The 22765-nt window shown below is 37.6% G+C and overlaps 1 protein-coding gene across 3 annotated transcripts in view; it reads left to right on the forward strand.

Moving 5' to 3' along the window:
- Positions 1-22765, forward strand: part of CPED1 (cadherin like and PC-esterase domain containing 1) — a 263041-nt gene that overhangs the window by 211991 nt on the left and 28285 nt on the right. For 2 of the 3 annotated variants that reach the window (XM_069462606.1, XM_069462603.1), the window contains 2 exons: positions 5637-5754; positions 12743-12879. In XM_069462606.1, the coding sequence (XP_069318707.1) occupies positions 5637-5754; positions 12743-12879 (255 nt within the window). Of the gene's footprint in view, positions 1-5636; positions 5755-12742; positions 12880-13391; positions 13441-22765 lie in introns of those variants that run through there. The other variant, XM_069462605.1, reaches the window with a different exon arrangement.

Below are 22765 nucleotides of genomic sequence, written 5' to 3' on the forward strand. Positions count from 1 at the left end.
CACAGATCAAAATAGTATCATTGAAGTCAAGAGAGAAAAATGAAATCAAGAGAAGAAAGTCAGCATAAAGACTGGGGCTTGGTGGAATGCTAGGGGAAACGAGAAGGGAAACTTGGATAACTGAGGTGATCGTCTTGGCAACTTACTCCTCCGAGCTCACCGGTATTTAGATTATGGGGGACAGAACACATTTGGGAATGATGATTTTTAAGTTCAATTTTAGCCGTATTGTGAGTAACAGCAAACCTGAGTAATAGTATTTTAAACAAAAGGTATTTTCTTCTTATACAACAAGAAGTCCAGAAGTAGATGGTTGCAGCAGATCGAGGATGTCAACGCTAAAGTCTCCACAATTCTCTTGACTTTTCCCTCAGAACACAAGATAGGTGTGTTCCAGCTATCAATTTTCTATTACAGAAAGCAGGGAAGAAGGAAAGAGAGAGAAGAGAAAGGAACAGCCTCTATGCCAGAAAAGCACCGGCTTTCCCTGAAATTCCCAGCAAGTTTCTACTTACTTACATTTTACTGGCGAGAATTGTGTCAGGGGCCAGTCTTGGCTATAAGATAAACAGGGGAGGCATGTTATTACTGTTCTCTTTAGGAAAAGAATGCATGGAAAAGTGAGGTCAGAATAGGTTTTGACTGAACCGATGGAATTTGTCATAGTTATATTGAAATGGAGGTACCCATGAGACATCCAAGGGAGATGTCCAGGAAGCAGGTGGATATGTGTCTGGAACCCCCAGGAGTGGCTTATGCAGGGGATATAGTTTGAGAGTCACCATCCTGCAAGGAGTGGTTATATCATGAAGGTAACTATCTCCCAGAATGCAAAGGAAGAGAGTCAAGGGTACAACTTTAGAGATGGACAGACCTTAAGGGTAGGGTAGCAGAGAAAGAATCTTCAAAGGAGTTGATGTTTGATAATAAGTATTAACAAAACCAAGGAGGTGAGCATCTTCAGAAGAAGAAAAAAGGAGATGAAAAATACAAGTGAAGAAAGTAAACTTTCACAGATGGAAGAAAGTTTACTACGACATAAGAAAAGGAAGAAAAGATATCTTGGCACAGTTAGTTTATTGGCAGGTGGAAAGAAATTGAGCAAATTACTGTCTAATAGGCTCACTTTTTGTTTATAAATTAGGAGACAAGGTCACCCAGTGAGACCAATGGAGGTGTTGAAGTGGGAGAGCTAAGGAGAATGACAAAAATCTGAAGTAGCCTTTTTGGAGAATGGGGAAGAGTTCTAACTAGGATAACAGAAAAAAGATCACCAGGCAGTACTGAGAAACCAGCAGGAAATTTTTTGGCATTTATCTTTACATTTGTGTGAGTTTTGCCAGTGTCACCAAGCCTTGGTTGGAGATAAATTGGATTATTTCAAGACTGGAGAATTGCTGTGCACCTTTGGTAAAATAAAAAAATAAGAAATGAATTGTTTAGAGATAGAAATGAACAGTACAGACAAATTGAAAGAAGGTTAGAAATCATGGGAATGGAAGTCCGGCATGACTGAAGAACAGGTAAGGATAAGGTTAGAAAAAAAAGTATGTTTTATTTGGAGAAAATGTCTTACCATTAGAAGTAGAGAAGCTCTGGCTTGATCGAAAAGTTCCAAAGTTTGTCCAGAGATACTGTTGAATGAAATGAAATGGAGTCATATGGATATTTGATGGCAGATTGTGGAATAGAGAAAATGATAATGACCAAGGTGTCACATTGGTAAACGTGGAAACATAAATAAAATGTTGGTAGAAGACAGCCACCAGGGAGGAGCAGGTAAGATGAGCCACAATAAAATGTAATACCACGGATGATGGTTTGAAAGGGGCAGGTGGGAGATAAGAGAAAGTAAACTTGCTGACTGTGCAGGCAGCCTCTCTAGAGAGGGCTGCCTGGCAGGAGGGCAAGTTGTCCTTTCCCACAGGGCTGCAGGGCAAGTTTACCCCCCCACCCCCCACATCCCTCTCCTGCTGGGCTTCTGGGAAGCCTTTGAGGGTTGTAGAAGGATTTGCTTGCCATGGATGACAGTGGCAGAGGACCGGTGAAATCAGATTAGAGGAGAGGAGGGATACACAGCAGGCCTTGCGTTTTGGTCCATGCATCAAGGGCCAAGAATATGAGGTGTGGTGGAATCAGCTGAGTATTCAGGTTTCACGTGGTCTGAGCCTGGAAAAGTGTCAGAGGCTCCAGAGTGCCACCAGATGCCTTTGCTCAGTGTTCCAGTAGTTCCACTGGGGAAAATACATCATGAGATCCCAAAGATATCCCCCAGGTATGTGGCAACAGTGAACTTCCCTCATCTCCTGTGGGGAGAGGAACAGCTCTGTTCTGGAACGGGACTCTCTGCCTTTCTGGAGGGAGGTGGCCATGCCAAGATTGGCATGTTTTGAGACATCATTACTGACTTATTGGAAACGGCTGCATCCTGAGGGAAAAGGATGAAATGGGTCCCTCTGGAAGGAGCTGGGCGCTGCAGGGAGTGAATGCATATTTTTAAAAATAAGTGGGCATTTTAAATTATTTAACCAGAGAAGGGGAGAATTCTTTTATCTTAAAGGAATGATTCCATGGGGTCAATAAAAGTAGGTAAATTTTAGAGATACCTACCAACTCAAATAGTCCAAATTTGCTCTAAAAAACATAGCAGTATCACATTAAAAAGGAGAAATACCACTTACTCCTTTTCAGCCAAACATTTCTGTAAAGAATGAAATAGGTGTCCAGAGGAACTGGTAACAAGAACCAGTGGTCAGACAAGAGGCAAAACCAGGAGCATCAGAATGCTTTCAAAGTTAGTCACTAGAGAACTCCATGAAAAGTTAAGTAAATTTTAAAAATTATGTACTAAACATATTGACTTTGCACAAGTTTGAACCAGAAAATCACTGTTAATTATCTTATTGCACTCTGCTGAGAGCCATGACAATCTACTCAGTAATTTGGGGCTCGCTTGTGAAGTCTCCAGCAAAACATGCACTTTAAGTGTGGAGATTTTGGAGGCTAATGCCGTTTTAAGCAAATCCACTAAATACTACCTTTTCTGTGTATACAGACTCTGTGGCTCCAAGAGATGACACTGACGACCAAAAGAGCTGTTGTTCATTTTTTTTAATATGCCTGAACCTGACCAAGTGACTAATCATCCTAAGTGAAGGAAAAAAATGAGAGATGCTAATGAGTTTTTTTCCTTTTAAAATTGTTTAAAAAATTTTTATTAGTGGGATTAATCACTTTTAAGATCTAAAAGAATACTCGAAAAGATTCTTGTGGCCTGAAAAGAGTAGGTTTCGTAGACTCTTACAGGAAGAGAGAAGTTTGGCTGCATCTAGCATTTCTATAGTAGCTTGATCAAGGAGAAGTTTGTTTTGCTTCCATATCAAAAAGCGCAGAGGGAGGCAGCCCAAAGTTGGCACTACAGCTCCATAGCATCTTCTATGTCCTAGGCTCTATTTTTCTACTCACAGTTACCTCATGGTCACAAGATGGCTGCTCATCCTTCCCGCTCGCATTTGTATTCCAAGCAGAAAGAAGAAACAGAGTGATAAAGAAAAAGGGGCATCAGAGAAGTAAAACTTCCAGAAATTCATAACTGGTACTCACTTACATTTCTTTGGCTAGAACTGTGTCCTGTGAACACCTTTAGCTACAAGAGAGACTAGAGATTTGATTATTAAAATATAGTATAGATTGTCAGCATTATCCGTTTTTTAAAACTGGCTTTCCTTTTCTTTTTTTTTACTGAAGAAGTTGGATAAATCCTTTTCCCTGATGGACTTTGACGTGCTCTTCCTTCCTCTCGGAATTCTCATCTTTTCATCCTTCAATTTTTCACACCCTTCTGTTCAAGTGTCTTCTCAGAGAAGTAGCTCATGACTTATCTACCTCAAATAGCCACTACTGACTCATCAGTGATTGAGTTTGCTCCGATTCTCCACAGGAAAAGCCATTAGCAAACTAGTAGCAACACAATTTTCTGATTGATTGATATGTGCCAATTACATGCAGAGCTTCAACAGAAGACACTGCTGAAGCCTTTGCTGCTGTGGTCTGGACTCTGTCTCTAATGGCCCCTGGATAAGTAGACAGACATGGTCATACACACACACACACCACAGAAACCCCAAACAAACAAGAACTTTCAGGCAAAAGTATCTCTAAATCCAGACTTTTAAAAATGTTTAAAAATTATTTGTGTGGAGATATATGTATGTATGTGTGTGTGTGTATATATATATGTGTATATATATATATATGCTGAAAGATATCTTTTTTTAGTAATAAATGGAACACAACACCTCAGTCTGAAGTACCTAAATTTAACATCCTAGATATTTTTGTATGAGATCTGGGAATCTGAGTTAGTACTTAGGATATTTGAGAGTATGAGGGAAAGTGACTAGAAATTGTTGATTAGAGGCAAACTTACAGAGCAAAGAAGAGGTCAAGTCAATCATTTCTCTCCATTGTTGAGAATTTTTGATACAGCGAGGGAAACAAGTCTAACCTTTTATGCAGTTAACAAATATGTATCGTCTACTTATGGCAGGCACTGGGTGTATGTGTGAGTGAAATGATTATTTGCTCGGATGCAGCATCCGTCCAGCAGAAAAGGCAGGGACAAATAACAAGCAAACAAATAATTACCAAATGGTGAAGAGTGTGAAGGAAACACACTGAATGCTGACATGGACAAAAGTAGGGATATATAATTGTGCTAGAGTTTCAGAAAGGCCTGGCTGAGACCTGAAACACCAAAAGATATTCTCCATACAAAATTAGCGAGATAGCAATCCAGACACAGATGGTAGCATTTCTTCGTGCTCTAAATTGTGATAGACCAAGAGAGCCCAGTGAGGAGGGTGGCAATAGAACCAGGTGAGGTAGGATAAAGGGACACAGGGACAGGGACAGGTACCAATAGCTTTGCAGAATAAGTTAAGAGAAAATGAAGGTGGTCCACACTGCAGGTGCAGCAGTGGTGGGAAGTTTCAGAGCCAACACACTGTTCTCTACTGCACCTGCCAGACTACAGAAAGCATTGCTTAGTACAGAACATGCCTCTGAAATGATACTGAGGGCAGTGAGATGTCGCCTACTGTTATAAATATGTGAATGTTGTTTTGAATAAAATACATGCATCTTATTTCATTTCTGGCATATCGGGAGTTCTTAATAAATGTTTGTTGAAATGAAATTCATCTGTTTAATTAAATTCTCCCCAAATATTTCCTATTTTCCTTCTCCCATTAACTGTCTTTTCCACTTGATATGTTATCTTCTATTATATTAATAGTATGTTTTATTTTTTATAAGTTGACACAGGTATATTTTAAGGTAAAACTTGCACCCAAATTTTTAAAAATTAGCAGAGTGATGACATGAATATCAATGTCAAAATAGATATGGAATTGTCTTTGGAATTTATATTAACCCCCTAATTCACCCTACTAATGAAAGTAGCTATTACTACTTTTAGCACAAATAACTACTGATAAGTCAGTAGCCCAAAAAGGGTAAACAATAGTTGCTCCTTTTATCCATAAAGGCTATTTGGCATGGAAAAAATCTTATTTTGTAAATGTTATTACTATGGGTGAGGTTAATGACAACTAATATCTATCATTTTAATGCAGGATTGTGGTTTGCTGATTCACCCGGAGGAAACCTGTGGATTACAGCCTATTTCTCCTGACTACATTGAAGCCATTTCACAGTCTGAGCTAAAGAGGTGTCCATCTGGGGACATAAAAGGTGACTATCACATTGGGTGTCACATCTCTAAAAAGAAAACCTCTTTAGTATAGAGAAATATGTGCATATTTAAACTACCCTGGTACAAAAAATCAAGGGCATTACTTTTTTCATTACTATGAACTACAACACATATAATTAATGTAAATGCATTATTTCAATATTTGAAATACTTTGATTAATTTAATTCTTCTCTTTTCACCCTCCCTTCTTTTCCTAGTTAATCAGTATTCACCTACAGATCTCAGCTCAAATGTCACCCTCACCAGAGAGCCTTCCATGAACCTCTGATTTGCTTCCTTACTGCATGTTTCATAAAACTCTACTTTTCTTCCAATTGTTATCACAATTGTTGAAATAATTAAGTGTGTAATTAACTGTTTAATGTTAGTCTTCCCAGGATGTCAGCTTCATGAGGGCAGGGAGTCTGACTTGTTCTCATTATGTTAACTCACCTGGCACCATAATTTGTACACAGTAGATAGAAAATAAATATCCCTTGTGAACCAAAGAACTTCAAAGGATGCAAGTTCAGTTTTAATAATTTCTTTTTATTTTAAAATGTCTTTGGGAAAGATCACTAATGTCTCACATATATTGACCATTAATAGAGGCAGGGAAATTGTGACATCAAATTTATGTTACAGTGTTAAGTTCTGCCTAAGCCTTGAGCAGACCTGGAATGAGACACTTCTTTAGTGCCTCTCTCCTCACTCCCTGTTTCTCTCCTTCCCCAGCAATCTTCTTTCAGTGGAGATAGTGCAGTCCAGCCAAAGCTGGGACTAAAAAGGCCTTCAAAGCAATTAGAGAAGCAAGGAGCGTCTTCTCCAAGCTTCCTGGTTATCATTCTGTTCTCCTGAGCCCAGGTTTCCCTTCATCTACAAAGTCTGAGAAAACACTCATGAGCTTTTCTACCCTTGCCATGAACTTCACACCACAGCTTGAATGGAAAATGAGTTTCCCAAATGGGCAGGACAAATTGCAATTTGGCACGCATGGTTAGCAAACGTGGGCACGTCCCCATTCTTGAACATGTGTTCCAAATAATAAATTACAGTCAGTGCATAGGGAGGGATTTACCCATTATGGCGTGTCAGGTGGCGTGATTTGTGATCCTCTGCTAAATGAGATACATACTTTTACATACAAGGAGACACCAATGTGTCCAGTTAAATTTTTTTATCAGATGACAATTTACAACAATCATAAAACAATTCTATTCCCCCTGCCACACCAAGTTAAAAGTTCTTCAAGAAAAAGTCCAAGATACATTAGTGGGATTCCTCAAGAAGCAGCAGCTTGATCTGTCCATTAAATGTGTGCTAACTTAGGTCAGGCTCTGTTACAAAGCTATCTCTGTGCCTGGACCTTGCCAGAGAGGCTGCCAAAAAACAGCAGCCTTCTGCTACTTGAGTAGCTAGGCCCCTTTAGAGAAGCCCCCAAAATTGACTCACAAATCAAGCCCCTGCTCCGTAGCCTCTATAATCTGGCCCCTTTCTGCCTTTCCCACCCCCTTCCAGCCTCTCTGCCTCACTCTGTGGTGATAATGCTGCTCTAGAACTCCAGCTTTTTGTCCACACTGTACCCTATGCCTACAAGTCCTCTTCCTGTCTTTGCCTAACTTCTGATGCTGTATCTTTCTCTGCAGGAAGCTTTTCTGCACCACCAGATTTCCAGTTTAGCTTCTCTGTGTTCCCAGAGCATCCTGGGCATATCTCTACAATAGCACTACTGCATTATATTTATTTACATGTTTTTCTCTCTTACTCTGATCAGTGGTGTCAAAAGTGAAATGATGTACCCCAGGCTGGGGAGGGCGTGGCACAGGGAAATCCACGGGGTGAAGCCAGAAAAGATTAAAATATATGTGAATTTATTTTTTTACCTACTAATTGTATTTTTATGTTTTATAACCGACATAATATATAAATATAGGAGTATCTGTGCATACATTACAGTGTACATGTAATAATGATGATGGTTTCCCTAGACTGTGTGTTTCTCCAGAGCAGAGATTGTCCCTTATTCACTTTCCAGTGTCTAATATGTGATTTTAAAATGGCTGCTGAACTAAAGTCAAGATCCAAGGCTCCTCCCTTTCACAGAATGGCCAGGACACAATCACCACAATCAACTGCTCCACCCTTGATCTACTAAGGCCCCAAAGACTCAAAGTTACTGAATGAGGTCAGGACAACAGTTTGCAAGAATTCATTTGCTGCCAGAGATGGTTTCCTTCCCTAATAGCAGGATTCCCTCCTCTTGAAAGAAGTTGTCATGGTAGACAACATTGGAAGGAAGTTTATTTAGGAGCTCTGGGTTTAGTGTATAAGGCCAAACACATACAGGTTCCAAAATCTTATTTTAACAGCATATTACAGTTATTTGGCAAAAGTGGATTTTTTTAACCTTGTTGATGTAATGATGTCAAAATATCTTTTTCAGTAACAGTAGCTAACATACTCTTGAATGACTGTATTTTTTTAATTCTTAAATCTATTTCTATCCTTTAGGAAATAATTTAACTGTAAGACACAACCAAGAATTAAATCTTTTTGCTTAAGAAAGAAAAAGTAATTATTCTAATTTGGAGAAAGAAGAAATTTATACAGTGATCGTTGAATGAGAATTAACATTAAGGAAAATAGTTCAGATCACATTTTGTGACATGTAAATAATTAAAAGATTTATTACTTTTATCAAGGAAATATGACAACTTATACTTTAACACTTCTAATACTGAAAACATAGATGTATTTTTTCTTATTTAGAAAAACACTTATTATAACATCATAGAGCTAGGACTCAACACTAACATTTACATGATTTTATATATCACTTCGATTCTAAGTCAGAGTTGAACTTTTTTGTGTCCATTGTATCACCCAATCTGATTCACTTAAATAGATGAAATCTAATTTTCATTAAATATAGAGCTATAATTATAAATCAAATAACTTCTGCTAAAAGACATTTTAATTCCTCAGAATGTTATTCCCTAAAACACGTCATGCTTTATATCAGGAATCACAGCTTTGATTCATTCAGTGTTCATATATATAACATAGAATTTATGGCCCCTTTTTTGGGCAATTTTACTTAAGAGCTGTATTATTTAAAATGTCAAGAATCCCAGTCCTGCAGATGTTATACAGATGCCTATTTCAAGCAGTTACTAACTTACAATAAATAAAAGGCATTGTTAACCAATTCTAAAATGCAAAGAGTTATGACTGCATAAATATAGAGTAGTATGAACTATTGGAGCCAAGTTTTCAGAGACCCAATCAGGTCTTCTTTTTATGTGGATGAGATTTTATGCCCACAAACTAATTGCACCCATATTTGAATGTCTGTGCATTCCACTTGTTTCTTCATCCTTAGCAGCAAGTGGTCAAAAAGGGTCTGTCTCCGTTTGTGCAAAATTAGCTGTCAGCAAGGTTGAGGGGTAGAAAGTATCTGGAGTGGGGGTGGGATGCATATGCTTTTAGATTTTCAGGGATCTGATGAAAACTTGGCCTTTCAAAAGATTATCAAATATAATCTCATTAGCAGAAACACATTTATGCCCTCAACACACCATGGTGCTATTAGAAAGAAAATTAACAATCTTTGTTTAAACACGGTCTCTGTCAACACATGAACTCACTGAGTAAATTCAGCTTTTTAAAATAAAGATAAATTCATTATATGACCAGTTTGTGGGTTTTCCTATAAGTGCTCCCAAAGAGGCTGTTGGGCTGTATTTCATTTTCAACTGATGATTTTGTGCTGACCTATCCTGACATGATAAAACGATCAGCAAATCAGAGACTCAGAGACCTCAGTTCTGGTACAGAATGACCTCACTTCTGTTATTTTAACTCTTTGAGCCTCAATTTGCCTCTTCTCTAAAACAAGAGGGTAGAAAGGAGGCACCAAAAGGCCCCCTCTAACTCCGTCCAAGGTGGTCCCACTCAATGTGGACCTCTATGAAGGAGAGACTCTACCTTTTTTCTAAGGAGGTTTTCTTGAGGAATTTATCAGCAAAGGTTAAACTTTTAGGCTGTGTCTAAATCAAAAAGCATTAGAAGAAGTCAAGCAAAGATGTGAAGGAGGTTGATTATTGATTACAAACTATGCATGCCAGGGCGGAATTAGAATTAGAAACCAAGCTATATTCTGAATGACAAAGAGGAATTATTAAAAGAGAATGGATGGAAAAATAAGCACTTTTGAGGATAGTCTTTTCTTTGTCATTCAAAAACCAGCGCCTCTCCCAAATTTTCTATGTGGTTTCTTTTAGTAGTACTGCCATTCTCTGTATCTGGAAACTTTAGAAACATCTTTCATCTGGAAGATGCTCTTTTTCTTCGGTAATGCAGGGTAAGTAGAGGCCTGTCAGTTCTTCAGTCTCATTCCTTCCAAGCTAATCGCTTCACTGTCCCTAAAGTACCATCCCTTCCCTTCTGTATCTTTAAGTCTTATCTATCCATAAAGACTTGTTTACATTTTATCTGCTTCATGGAACCTTCCAGAAAACTCTGACCTCCATGACTCCCTTTTTATTCTGAACTACCACAGCTTACCTGGGGTGGAAGTAGGAAAATACATAAAATACAGACATCAACTCTTAGGTATCAGGCACTATAGCTGGTGCTACACATATTTTTCTTGTAGAGAAATAAATTTAATTATGAAAGATTCATTTGCCAATTTAAACAGTGGGTCTCAACCTTGGCTGCATATTAGAATCACCTGAAAAGCATTCAAAACTACTAATGCCTGAGTCCCATCCCCAGTGATTCTGATTTAATCAGTCTGGGGTATAACCTGGGCTTGGGGAATTTACCAGGTTTTCCAGGTGACTGTAACATACAGTCAATGTTGAGGTCCACAGGGCTCACTAAAGGTAGAGACCAGGTGTGTGTCTCCAAAGCCCAGGTTCTTTCACTACCACACAGATAATTTTCTCATTTATGCATTACCTATTATTGTGCTATAATTATTTTACAAGTAAAAATTATAATCCCCTAACTTGATTAGAAATTTTTTGAGGTTTAGCATTATAGTTAAGAACATGGATTCTGGAACTGACTGCCCCACTCAGATCCTGGTTCTACCACCTCCTAGCTGGAGGATCTTGGACAAGTTACTTAACCTTTCTAAGCTCCGGTTAAGGAGATGATAATAGGGTTTTCATGAGGCTTAAATAAGTTAATATATTAAAGAACTTAGAAAATCCCCAGCATCTGGGAGGAGCTATGAAAATATTAGCTATTTTTTAAAAATTATTATGATATTTTAACACCAGTAGCACCTAATCCCTCAATGTCCACTTCAAGGTAGGCACTTAATGTATTAAATTAAAATCCTTCCAGAGAGCGATATGTATATGGAGAAATGGAAGGTTATTCATCATTCCTGAAATTGTGTGAAAGTACTTAGTGGATATAGATTGAATAAGGCAGTTTTCTGGGATTCTCGTTACATTTAAAAATCAAAGCAAAGGAAAAATTTTATAGAAAGAGGAACAAAAAGTCCACATGACTTTTGAAGATTTTGTATTTCTGCTCCAGTTGACATTGTAGCCCCCCTAGCGTGATTCCATTGAACATTTTTTCCCTTTCCTGAAATTCATAATTTTCTCATCTCCTTTTCCTTCCATTTTCTTTTATCTCTCCCAGTTTCTCTTTCTTAATATGTGCACACTTTTTTCTCCTTTTAGGGGTCAATCAGTATCAACCATAAATTATAGCCCCTTTCATATTTCTTATAATTATTTCCACACACACTCACATACACAATTCTGACATCCCTCAAGTCATGAATGTAAAATACTCTATATTCACCCCCTGAAAGTAGAAATTCTTTCCACTAAAATTGGTATCACACCAGATATCTTTGTTGGCAGCACTAGAACAGCACCAGAGTGGATACAGTTCTTAAGATTTTATCTTCCTAACTCAAGAAGTATCTGGAAATATTTAACTTTTCAATATTTTGAAAGGAAAACCTATACTAGTAACATAAACAAGACATATAAGGTAGAGAAAGTGATTATCAGAGACATCATTATATTCTCTACTAAGGAGAATATATCACATGCTATTTCTGAAAAGATGAACAAGGAAACAACATAGAATTATTTCTTGATGTTTTTCTAATGAATTGTTAATGGAGCCACTCACACTAAAAGCAGAAGCATTTTGAATGTGTTATTTTATCAATAAAATAGGCAATATCTTAAATGTACAGAAAATATTCATTTATTTTATAAAAATTTCCTAAAGCTTATGACAGACATTTTACTTGAACTCTGTTAGTAACAAAAGGTGAACACCATATTGTGACTGTGCTAGGTTCTTTAAATACATTATTCCATTACACCCTCACACCAATCATGTGGAACAGTACATACCTCATCTAAATTGAAGAAGAAATTGAGGTGACAGAACTAGAAAGAGGTGAAAAGATTCATACCCAAAGGTCATCAATCAAATTAAGGAAAAGTAACTCATCTTCAAAATAATAAATTATCAGTATACTGAAGTACTTGTACCTTAAATCTCTTGAGAGCAGCAAGTATACCTATTATTGGATTGATAAGCATGTGTTAGCCTAATAAATATTTGAGCCCAACTGCTAATTTTGGGGGCTCCCAATCTACTTTGGTCCTATTGAAGTACCTAAGGTACTATTTGAAAATAAATAATGATTGAGTAGTACCTGATCACTTAAGGTTTTTAAAAATAAGTATATGGTTTCATGGAGTAGAGCTCATACTTGATTTCAGCATGCAATGTATTATTTCAGAACATTACTCCATGTCGCTATTCTATTTGATTGGCAGGAGGCCATGCATTGCTCCATTGGATTTCTATAGTAAGAATGGTCTTCTTACTGTAGTTTCTGCAATGGTGTGCCATAGCTGAGTTCTAAAGTTACTTGCAAACTATAATTTTACCAGTAGAAACTGAACCAAAGGAAGTTTTGCCATCTATTCCAGGCCAGTGGATTGTGCCGTGCCTTAGCTGTTCAGACAACAGGACCTGTGACTGGAGAGAAATAACTTGGCAGCCCCACAACTGCCAATACGGTGTCCTAACTAAGCCTCAACTGCAGCAGTGCTTGGGAGGAAGGAAGGTAAGTTCTGGATCCAGTGGGGGAAGCCTTTAGTTTATTTATACCACCTGCAGCACTAAAAGTCACACAGTTGTATCTACTAGACCAATTCCTGCTCTCTCACTCTGTGGAGGATAACTAACTGAATAATACAATTTGGTTTTTTAAATCGTGTGTAGATGTTATCAGAGAAGAGCCTTAACAATTCTTGCTCCGAATATTCAATTTTCTCCAAATAAGCCTATTTGACAGATGGAGGATATTAAAGTAATGTCCTTTGCTGACCCGATTCCACGCTGTTTTCTCAGCATAAATTGGTAGGAGCTTGCCACGTCAACTGAGAGTTGGCAGTTGAGAGCAGCTGGCCTTGTCGACTGCAGCTCTGGCAGGCACTGCCGTTAAAACAGACATCTGTAGCTCAGCACAAGAAATCAAATGGTCCTGCATGCGAGACTCACTTCTAGAACTTTCCAAGTGCATGGCATTGTTTTTACACACTAACCTTGCTGATCTTCTTTCACATTCCTGGGCAGGTCTCACGTGGACCTCACTAGGCTGACTTTTCCTTTAGTGAGGCCTCTAAGCTGATTTCTTGGACATGCAGTGTCTTCTTGCTAGGCATGCTCTGGCTAGGTAGAGTCTGGCAGAACTCTCGGACGTGCGAAATGGGCACATAGACTGAGATGCTTGGTTAACATCAAGTAAGTAATCCTTAACCAGATTTTCAAAGTGCTTTTTATTAAATGGACATTTCCTTATACACTGTTTTTAAGCTCTTACACGTAAGCAAGATTTCAAAAGTTGATTTTTATAAAGCACTATTAATGCACACAGGAAAAAAGCACCATATGGAATGTATGCCAAATTCTCTACTGGCAACTAGTTTAAGGAGGATGATGAGGGCAGGGCAGGAAGATGGACAACTTCTTCAAGGTGATTTCGGAATAAATGTTCCAATTATCATGATTGAGAATATCTCTAAAGATAAAGCAGCAGCATTAGTTACTTTTAAAAGGGAAGGGATGAAAACAATCTTTTAGAAATTTATGTTGCTATTGGTATTATTAATTGACCCTAGATTCTGTGTGAGGAACTGTGCTGCTAACTTTCTTATACTTTAAATCTCACCAGACTATAACTTCATGAGGGCTGAGAATGTGTTTGATTTCACTGCCATAACCTCACTGCTGAGCACAATTTTTGATACATAATAGTCAATAAATAGTTGTTGAGTAAATGAATAAATTAAAATCTTATCTTTCCTAGTCACAGCTGAGGTAGATATTATTTTATCTGTTTTCTACTTAAGAAAATTAAAGCTCAGAGAGATTGAGTAATTCGCTGGTGATCATACGTGTGTGGGAGTGGCTACTACTCTGGCATCTTTAACCACCAACTTGGACCATCCAACCTCTGTATCCTAGAAATGTTACACTGGGAGCAATGACAATAGTTGTTGCCATAACAGCCAAACTTCTCTAAACTCAGGATATCCTTCTGACCTGTGGATTTAGAGTATTCAGGAAAATTCCAAGAAGATGTCATAGTCTCTTAACCTGAAAAGCAATAGATGTTCATTTAAGTTCATCACTAATTTCCATGGCTTTGGACATGAATGTCTTATTTCTCAGGCTCATTTTCTACATTTGTAAAATAAGAAGTATATGTGATCTAACCCTCTGCAGTAGATTAGTCAATTTTGTAGAAAGAGAAAGACCTTCTGCTCTGTATGTCTTAGCTCTGGCTACTCTAATAAAATGGTAGACTGCGTGGCTTCAACAACAGACATTTCTCACAGTTCTGGAGGCTGGGGAGTTTGCGATTGGGGTGCCAGCATGCTCGGGTTCTGGCAAGGGCCCTCTTCCTGGTTTCTGTTGGCTGCCCTTGTTTTGTGTTGTCACGTGACAGAGAGAGAGGAAGAGCTTAGTCACTTCCTCTTCTTTTAAGGATACTAATCCCATCATAGGGCCTCCACTTTCATGACCTTACTTAAACATAATGAACCTCCCGAAGGTCCTACCTCCTATGATAGCATCACATTGGAGATTAGGGTTTCAACATATGAATTTGGAAGGGACATAAACATTTCAGTTCCATAACATTGTCTTTACTAATTTCAAGGCTGATTATTAGCAATTCTATAAAGTAATGCTTAAAAAAAAATGGAAGATACTTTCCTACCTGTTAGCGAGAGAGAGAGAGAGAGAGGATATTGCAAAGTCTGAAAATAAAGGTCCGTGTTCAGATGAAGAGCCCTCAGCTAGCTGGCTGCACAGCAGAGGGCTTATCTTTGCGACTCTCCTAGTCCAGAGGAGTCCTCCAGACCTGCATGCTCAGAAACCCAAATTTGCCAGCACACTGCCAATGTTCCTGCAGAATCTGATTTGTTTACCAGGATGCTAGTTTATTCTATATGCTACAGAGAAGCATTGTCCATTTTTAACAGAGAATTGGCACAACCAGAATTAGATCATTCCACAGCAATATGGAAACTGCCTAAGGAAAGGAAGAAATGAATACTAGGACGGCTGTTTAATAGGGAAATCCCAATATGCAACACTGAAGAGGGAAAGCAAGTATAGATTATGTATAGAACAATCCTACTGATATAAAAACCAATGCATGAATATCTACAAATACGCTTACAGACACAGAAAATTTCTGGAAGTAGCAAGCAGTTAGGAATGATTACATAGGGGGAGGGAAGTGGTAGGGGGTAGAATGCAAAGTAAAAATGCAGGCAGCCCCTGTGTTCAAAAATTATTAAGTTTCAAGACAGTAGCAAAGCAATAAACTAAGCACAGGACCCTCAAAGCACAGGGCCCCACAAGACTGCTCAGGTCACATGCCCAGTAAACCAGATTGGGTAGTAAAGCATAGTTGGTGAAGCGTGAAGAGATCTTTTTAAATATTTCTGTATGATTTTCATTTTTACAATGTGTGAGCACTTTTTTCTTAATCTAAAAATCTGTATTTTGAAAGGTTGTATAAATCAGAGGCAGTGGGAATGCAAAGAAGGGAGAGCCTGAGAAAGAGATTTTATATTCAGAATCACAGGCCTCGGTAATATACACTCAGGTGCATGTACTTACATGCCACACAAAGCAGGGATAATTGTGTAGACATTCACAGTTACAGCTATGACGTAGCACTTATTTCAGGAAAGCTCCATTTACGAACAGGAGTAGGTAAACAAAAGATGCTCCCAGTACATCTATTTCTCACTTTCCATCAGCATAATAAAAATATACAAAGTAATCCTGTAATTCTTATCTTTTATTACTAAGACAAATAAGTTCTCATCTTACCCAGAATTTCCTCTAATCACCATTCCATTCCAAATACAAATAAATATTAAAGCATAACAATTATAAAAATAGAAAAACAATATAAATATTTTGTTTAAACACATTATATACTGACATTTTTTTGCCTCTCTTCCTACCATGTCACATTCAAGAAAAGAAACATATTATTTGAGCAACATTATAAAGAAATTCTCTTCCCATATGCATGAGGATAGGGAAGTAATACGAGTAATGCGAGCCTCAGACCGGCAATCAGGAAGTCTGAGCTACTGTTCTGATTCCTCTAGATGAAGTGACTTTTTATTCATTAAACCCATCAGATTAACTCTGCTGCCCTTTATCAGAAATCTTACAGTATCAGTTATCCCTAATATGTTACTCCAGAGTAAAGTCCAGCTGATCAGTTAACAAAGTTAAGTTCTGAATACTTTTTATAACTTTTGTGACATCATGTTGTTCATTTATTCATGTAACATTTGTTGAGCTGAGTAGCTGTTCAAGGAGTGTAAAACATGATCCTTCATGGTGCTAAATTTCTAGTGGAGGAAGACAAATGAGAGATGCAATCGATGCAATATAGCGTGGTGATTGCAACAGTACAGAGAGGCACAGAGGCAGGCACTGGATCCACGCTGGGAGGGGACAAGTTGTCAGAAGGAAGTTGCCTGGGCAGAGTGGTGTTTGTACCTGGAGACGATCTACGAATCAATCACATTACTGTGAAACAGTTTACTTGAACTAGGAGAAATAGGGATCTTCACTTTTCCCAAAAGCATCTACTGTGAGAGTCCTATCACTCAAGCCTTGTGCTGTCTTTGAATTTCCCTCCTACTGGAGGGAACAAACAGTGGTTGTGCTAATAAAGAGAGCAGGACACAAGCAGGTGGGGGAAGCATTGGAGATGATTGTCAAGTTCTCATTTTTCAGTGTTTTCTAATTTATGCACATTAATCATGTAAAAGTGGGGACATACCTACACACACAATTTCTAATGGTACAGTAGCCTCCCTGAAGACTTTCAATTTTATGTAAAACTCAGATTTTTAACAGTGAGAACCTAGAAATTTCACTTTTGCCATGAATAAGTAGTTCAAACATATTGTGCTACAAAAACCAGAACTTTATTTTCAATCCTCATCACATCCTGGCAAGCTTCTACTTGGGGGACATGTTAACTGAGTTATCTTTCTCTAAAGAATCACATTAAAAGGTGATAGAATTTGACTGGGCCACTGAGAATTGTTGGCAAGTTAGACCCTCAAATAGTGCTCTGCTTTCTTTAGAATCTCCAAGTAGTCGTTTCTCTCAGTTGAATTTCCTTCTGTTGTTATTAGGACCTTTTCATCTTTTTTCTATTGTTTCACATTCACGAATACCAAGACTATACTTAAAAATACAAGCTCACCTGTTGGAAAGGAACAAGACACAAATCAGTGGAGATTTGGAAAGGGGTTCAAGCTTCCAGAAACTTATCAGGAACCCAACCACACTTACTGGCCTGCGAGCAGGACCATACTTTCCCATCTCAGTCCTTTGCACTTATTTCAGCAACGTGAACAGGGTCTTAGGTGGAAGATGGAGTAAGCTTCCTCCTTGGAGCATTTACATAATCCATTTCTATGGCAGACATATGTGTATGGAGGGCAGGTAAATGTGGGACCCCTTTTAAACTCTAAATTGATCCAAATATGATTTATTTCATTACAGGTTTTTGTTTATGTGTATTGGTTTTGTGATATGTAATTGTGCTGAATTACAGCAAAATCAATTGAAGAAAAAGAAGCTATGTTTTCAATTTTACTTTCACACATTTCTCTAAATAGATACCTACCTCTTACTTAATAAACTCTCAATGGAACATTTATAAAAACTTTTCAGTACATAACTTTGTAATCATAGCGTGAAATATATAGGAAATAGTTTAGAAATATGATAATCAAATTTACAACTGAAAAAACTTAGGAGCCTGACCCAACTGAATTAAACAAGCCTTTATTTTGTTTGTCAGTTGAAAACAGTTCAGAATTTAAACCAGTAATAAAATATCTGAGAGAAGAGTGCAATTAAGAAAGGGAAATATAAAAAGGCAATATTTACGGAAAGTACTTAAACTCAGCTGTTAAAACAGGAAATGTAAGTTAAATTTTTAAGTAATGTTTGCAAGTTAAGTAGTGTCTTGGACTTAAAGGTGTTTAAATTTTTGAAGTGTGGCTAATTTATAATAATATGTTCTCACTAATATGTGAATTCCATTACGGCTACATAATTCATTGTTGCCTGTCAGTTTCAATAAATAGGGATGGATGAAAGGAAAGGAGTGCAGTCACTCTCACCAGGGAAGAATGACTTGCACATGATTCCCTCCTTCAGCATTCAACAAATGCACCAACAGTCTAGATGAAATGGCAATACAGACAAAGAATTTTCCTCCAAGCAGCTAAAAAAATCTATGTCTAGGTGATGTTACTAGTTACTTGTTTTTCTTTTTTACTACATTTTGTGTCTGAGAATGATTTCCCTAAGTGTCAGTCTTACATTTGCTTTTGACCCCAAACAGCAATTTAGCTGCTCCTCTATATCCAATTTAATTAAAATGCACGATTGGAAAACATCCATCGTAACCATATCGCATTTCACAGAGAGACGCTTTGTTGAGCTAGATTTTTGTCATGACCTAAATATCATTAGCCATCTGATCAGTCTCAACTTCATGTTACAGCTGAACCACCCCTCGCCTCATTTAGAAATGGGTGTTTATCTTATGAGATCAGTGATTTTCAACCTTTGTGCTCATCAGAATCACTGGAGAGCTTTCTAAACACATGGCCTAGGCTTGGCCCTGAACTAGATGTAATGAATGAGACTCCTCCTCACCTCACTTTCATTCCCTTCATTTATACCAATGTGACAGCTCTGCAGTAAGTAGGCATTCCTTAGATTAATGGACAATTAGCTCCTGCTGCACTCCTATATAACTTCCCCTTTTGGAAGGTTCCAGTGGGTTCCCATTAGCCGGGCTGAGTCTTGTATTGGCATCTACATGCACTTTATTGGCTCCAAAGAAATACTCCCACTTTTGTAAATTCTGAAGATAGAACCTATGCAGGAGTAAAGCGGGAGAGGAGGGAAATGATTTTTTAAAAAAATTTCTTTTCTTGGCTATTAATACTACGTACACCCAATTCTTTCCCTGCCTCAATAGATCAGAAGAATCTGAGACGCTGACAAGCTACAGAGAGTTTATTACCTTGTACTCAACCCAGAGAGCCACCAACTCTTCTCTTTTCGTTTCTTTATAACTTGATTTGCTAACTGTGTCCTTTTTACTTTTGGTGACAGGAGAAAGGAGGTTACAGGTTAAAATATTTACGTGTCTAAGTGTTATTGTTAGTTCCCTTCCTTCATGATGAAATAAAATGAGATAAAAATCATTTCACTGTACATTTAAATCAAAAGTTCCCAAAGTCTTGGTTGCATTTTCACCAATAAATGATATTTCTTGCTGTTATTTGTCCCAAGAAACCAACTCCACAAGACTAGAAGTCCTTTTATGCATCACACAGATTATAAATTTAGGCTTTCATATACATCCCACTTTTGCTAATTCATAGAAGGAAAAATATGAATTTAGGGCTTAGTTTTTTCCCAGGAAGACTTAGCAGATAGGGGGAATATGGTAGAGACTAGGAAGGAGTTCATCCAACTCAATTTCTCTTCTTCCTGGCACACAGCTTGACTATATTTCTCAGTCTCCCTTAAAATTAGGTGTGTGGCCATGTGACTGAATTCTAACCAATGAAATGTGGTCAGCAGTAACATGACCAGCTTCCAGAGCTGGCCCATAGGAAACTCATAGAAAGACTCCTTCCCCCTTCCCTCAGCTGGATATCAATGTCTAGAGAGTTCTTAGAAGCCATAACCAAGAAAAGCACAGTCCAATCATCCTAGGACCCTGAATGACCCCCCCCCATGACCCCACCCCTATACATAAACCTACCTGGAACCACCTGGACTATTTTCCTAAGAGAGAAATAAACTTGAATTGTATTTGAGCCATTACACATTTTGAGGCTCTATTTGTTATAGCACTTAGCCTAACTCACCTAATACACGGACTATGATGTTGAGAAATTGGAAATCAAAATAAAGATAATTAAACCATTTTATGGTTTTTTAATAAGCCTATTTTTAAAGAAGTTCCATGTTTTTGGAGAGCCTAGAAATGTGATGTGCTTTTAGGTTCCATGGTCCGTGATGGTATGAAAAAGAGTGGGAAAAATACCAGCCCCTGTAGACATGGTGGTGGCTCACACGGCATGCAGAGTTCTGGGAATAGAACAGATGCAAAACTCTTCCAAACACAACTTGCCCTCCAGCTGATGAGCTGATCCAGCCTCTCATGACACATCCAAAGCACATCTCGAGTTCACCTGATGGAGACAGGCTAACCTCACCACATCACAGGACCAGAAAGGAGATGCTGCATAGGAAGATGCAAGTCAACTTCTAGAATACAGTTGCTACAGGAATCCAAAATATTATTGGCGTTAGTCCTGTGATGAGTTTATTTAACCAATGTGTAATCCTGACTCTCTTAAAGCATTGTTCTCCATAAATAAAAATAAAGTTTATTCAAGCTGATTAGTACTACATTGATGAATTTTCAAAATGTTTTTAAACAGAATAGATTTATTATTGTTGTTCTGCTCTTGCTTCTGCTGCCTTTAGCTTTTTTCCTTATCATAAAAAGCCAATATGTGTGCCTTTTAAAACATACAAATGAGTAAAAAGAACAAACTGTCATGACATCACCATTTCAAAATAATTATGACTAATTTTCCAGGACCTTTTCTATATAACCACAGATTTTACATTTATAAAAATGCGGTCATTATTTATATTCTAATTGTAATCAGCTTTTTATAAAAGTTAACATGAAATCTTCCGCATTACAGTATATTCATATTATATCATTATTTAAAAGTGAAAAGAATTCAAGTATATGTTTATACCTTAATATAGTCAGTTAACCATTTGTTCTTAAGCATTTGTGCAGGTTCTAGTTTATTTTGCTTTTAAAATATCTTTTGACAGACATCCTTAAATATTTTCTAAAAGTGAAATTCCTTGAAAATACTACCAATTTATATATACAACAGCAAAGTTTCCATTCACTTGTTTAACAAATGAGAACCTACTTTTGGGCCAGGCAAAAGTATTCTGTTCACTGGAAATTCAACAGTTAAAAAAAAAAAGACAAAAAAATCCTACCTTCGTGGTGCTTACATAGTATTATAGTACACAGGAAGGTTTGTTTCCCTGAATTTGTAAAATCATAGGGCTTCTACAATCTTTGCAACTTTGGGAGGAGGGAAAACTTAGTTATTTTAATACTTTATTACTAAAGTTGATTATCTGTATAAATGCTTATTGGCTATTTGTATTTAATGATCACACTTTTTTCTCTTTGAATACTTACACCAACCAATAACTGTGTATAATAGTGTAAAGCAGTTTTCACAGGAGGAAGAGTTGTTTATAAATTGTAAGGCAAGTCATAAATATTTGTTATAATAATTTAGACCTTTTGAAATAGAAGTTGTCATTTAAAACAAATAATTTACAAATTTCCTTTATAAAACTTCACCAATTCTGAATGGTCTAAAAGATACAAAGATTGAATATGAATCCAATGACTGAAAAGAACCACTCTTTAATTCTTGATACTATTTTTTAATTGCGTGTTGTGCACTTAAAAGAGCTAACATTTTGAAGTTAGAAATCTTTTAGCCAGGGATACAAATTCATCTCTTACAAAAATTCCTTCACCAACAGTACAATCAATCTTAAAATTACCAATGTATTTTCATTGTAATTATATTTTTTCATTTCCATCTATCATGAATGGAAAGGCACTAGGATAAAATAATCTTCTGGAAAATAGTCGTCCAAGAGCTGTGTCTACCAGATTAAAAAATGCTATTGCAGTCAAGAGGAACTTGTGCAAATGATGATGGTGATGCTTGCTTTTCACGTCCATGTAGCTCTTGCTCATTAATCAGCAATGGAGACAGCAGGGACCTGTTCTGAGAGTGTTGGCTTGCTCAGGATGGCATCTCTCTTCCAGTGCTCCATCCAGAGCTTCAGTTTCTCCAGCAACTCTTCAAATCCTGCTGGGGGTCAGAAGCAGGGTTGGTAAGGGGGAGAGAGGCTGCTGTGACTTAGATATATCCTTTCTTCTTTGACATTTTCTCTGGACAAGTTAATGAATTTGATGCACCTAGCAAGGCACTGCAAGGCACACTGGAAGCACTCAGAAACACTACTTGCCTTTCCTGTGCCTTAATGCCAGTTCACATCCATTGTGTGCTTACTGTTGCCAGGAGTAAGTATTCAAGATCTCATTTAAGTCCCCTAAGATGGTGCTGTTATCCCCATTTTACATGTAAGGAAATAACTCTTGGAGAGACAAATAGTTTGTCTGAAACTGTCAAGTTAATAAATAACAGTTCCTAAGAAATCTTAAACAGGGCTGTTTTGCCTCTGACATGCTTTGGTGGTCTGGATCTTCAAATTACAACTGCATGGACGAGACTGGA

This window comes from Eulemur rufifrons, chromosome 29, assembly GCF_041146395.1.
Source record: "Eulemur rufifrons isolate Redbay chromosome 29, OSU_ERuf_1, whole genome shotgun sequence".
Classification (NCBI taxonomy): Eukaryota; Metazoa; Chordata; class Mammalia; order Primates; family Lemuridae; genus Eulemur; species Eulemur rufifrons.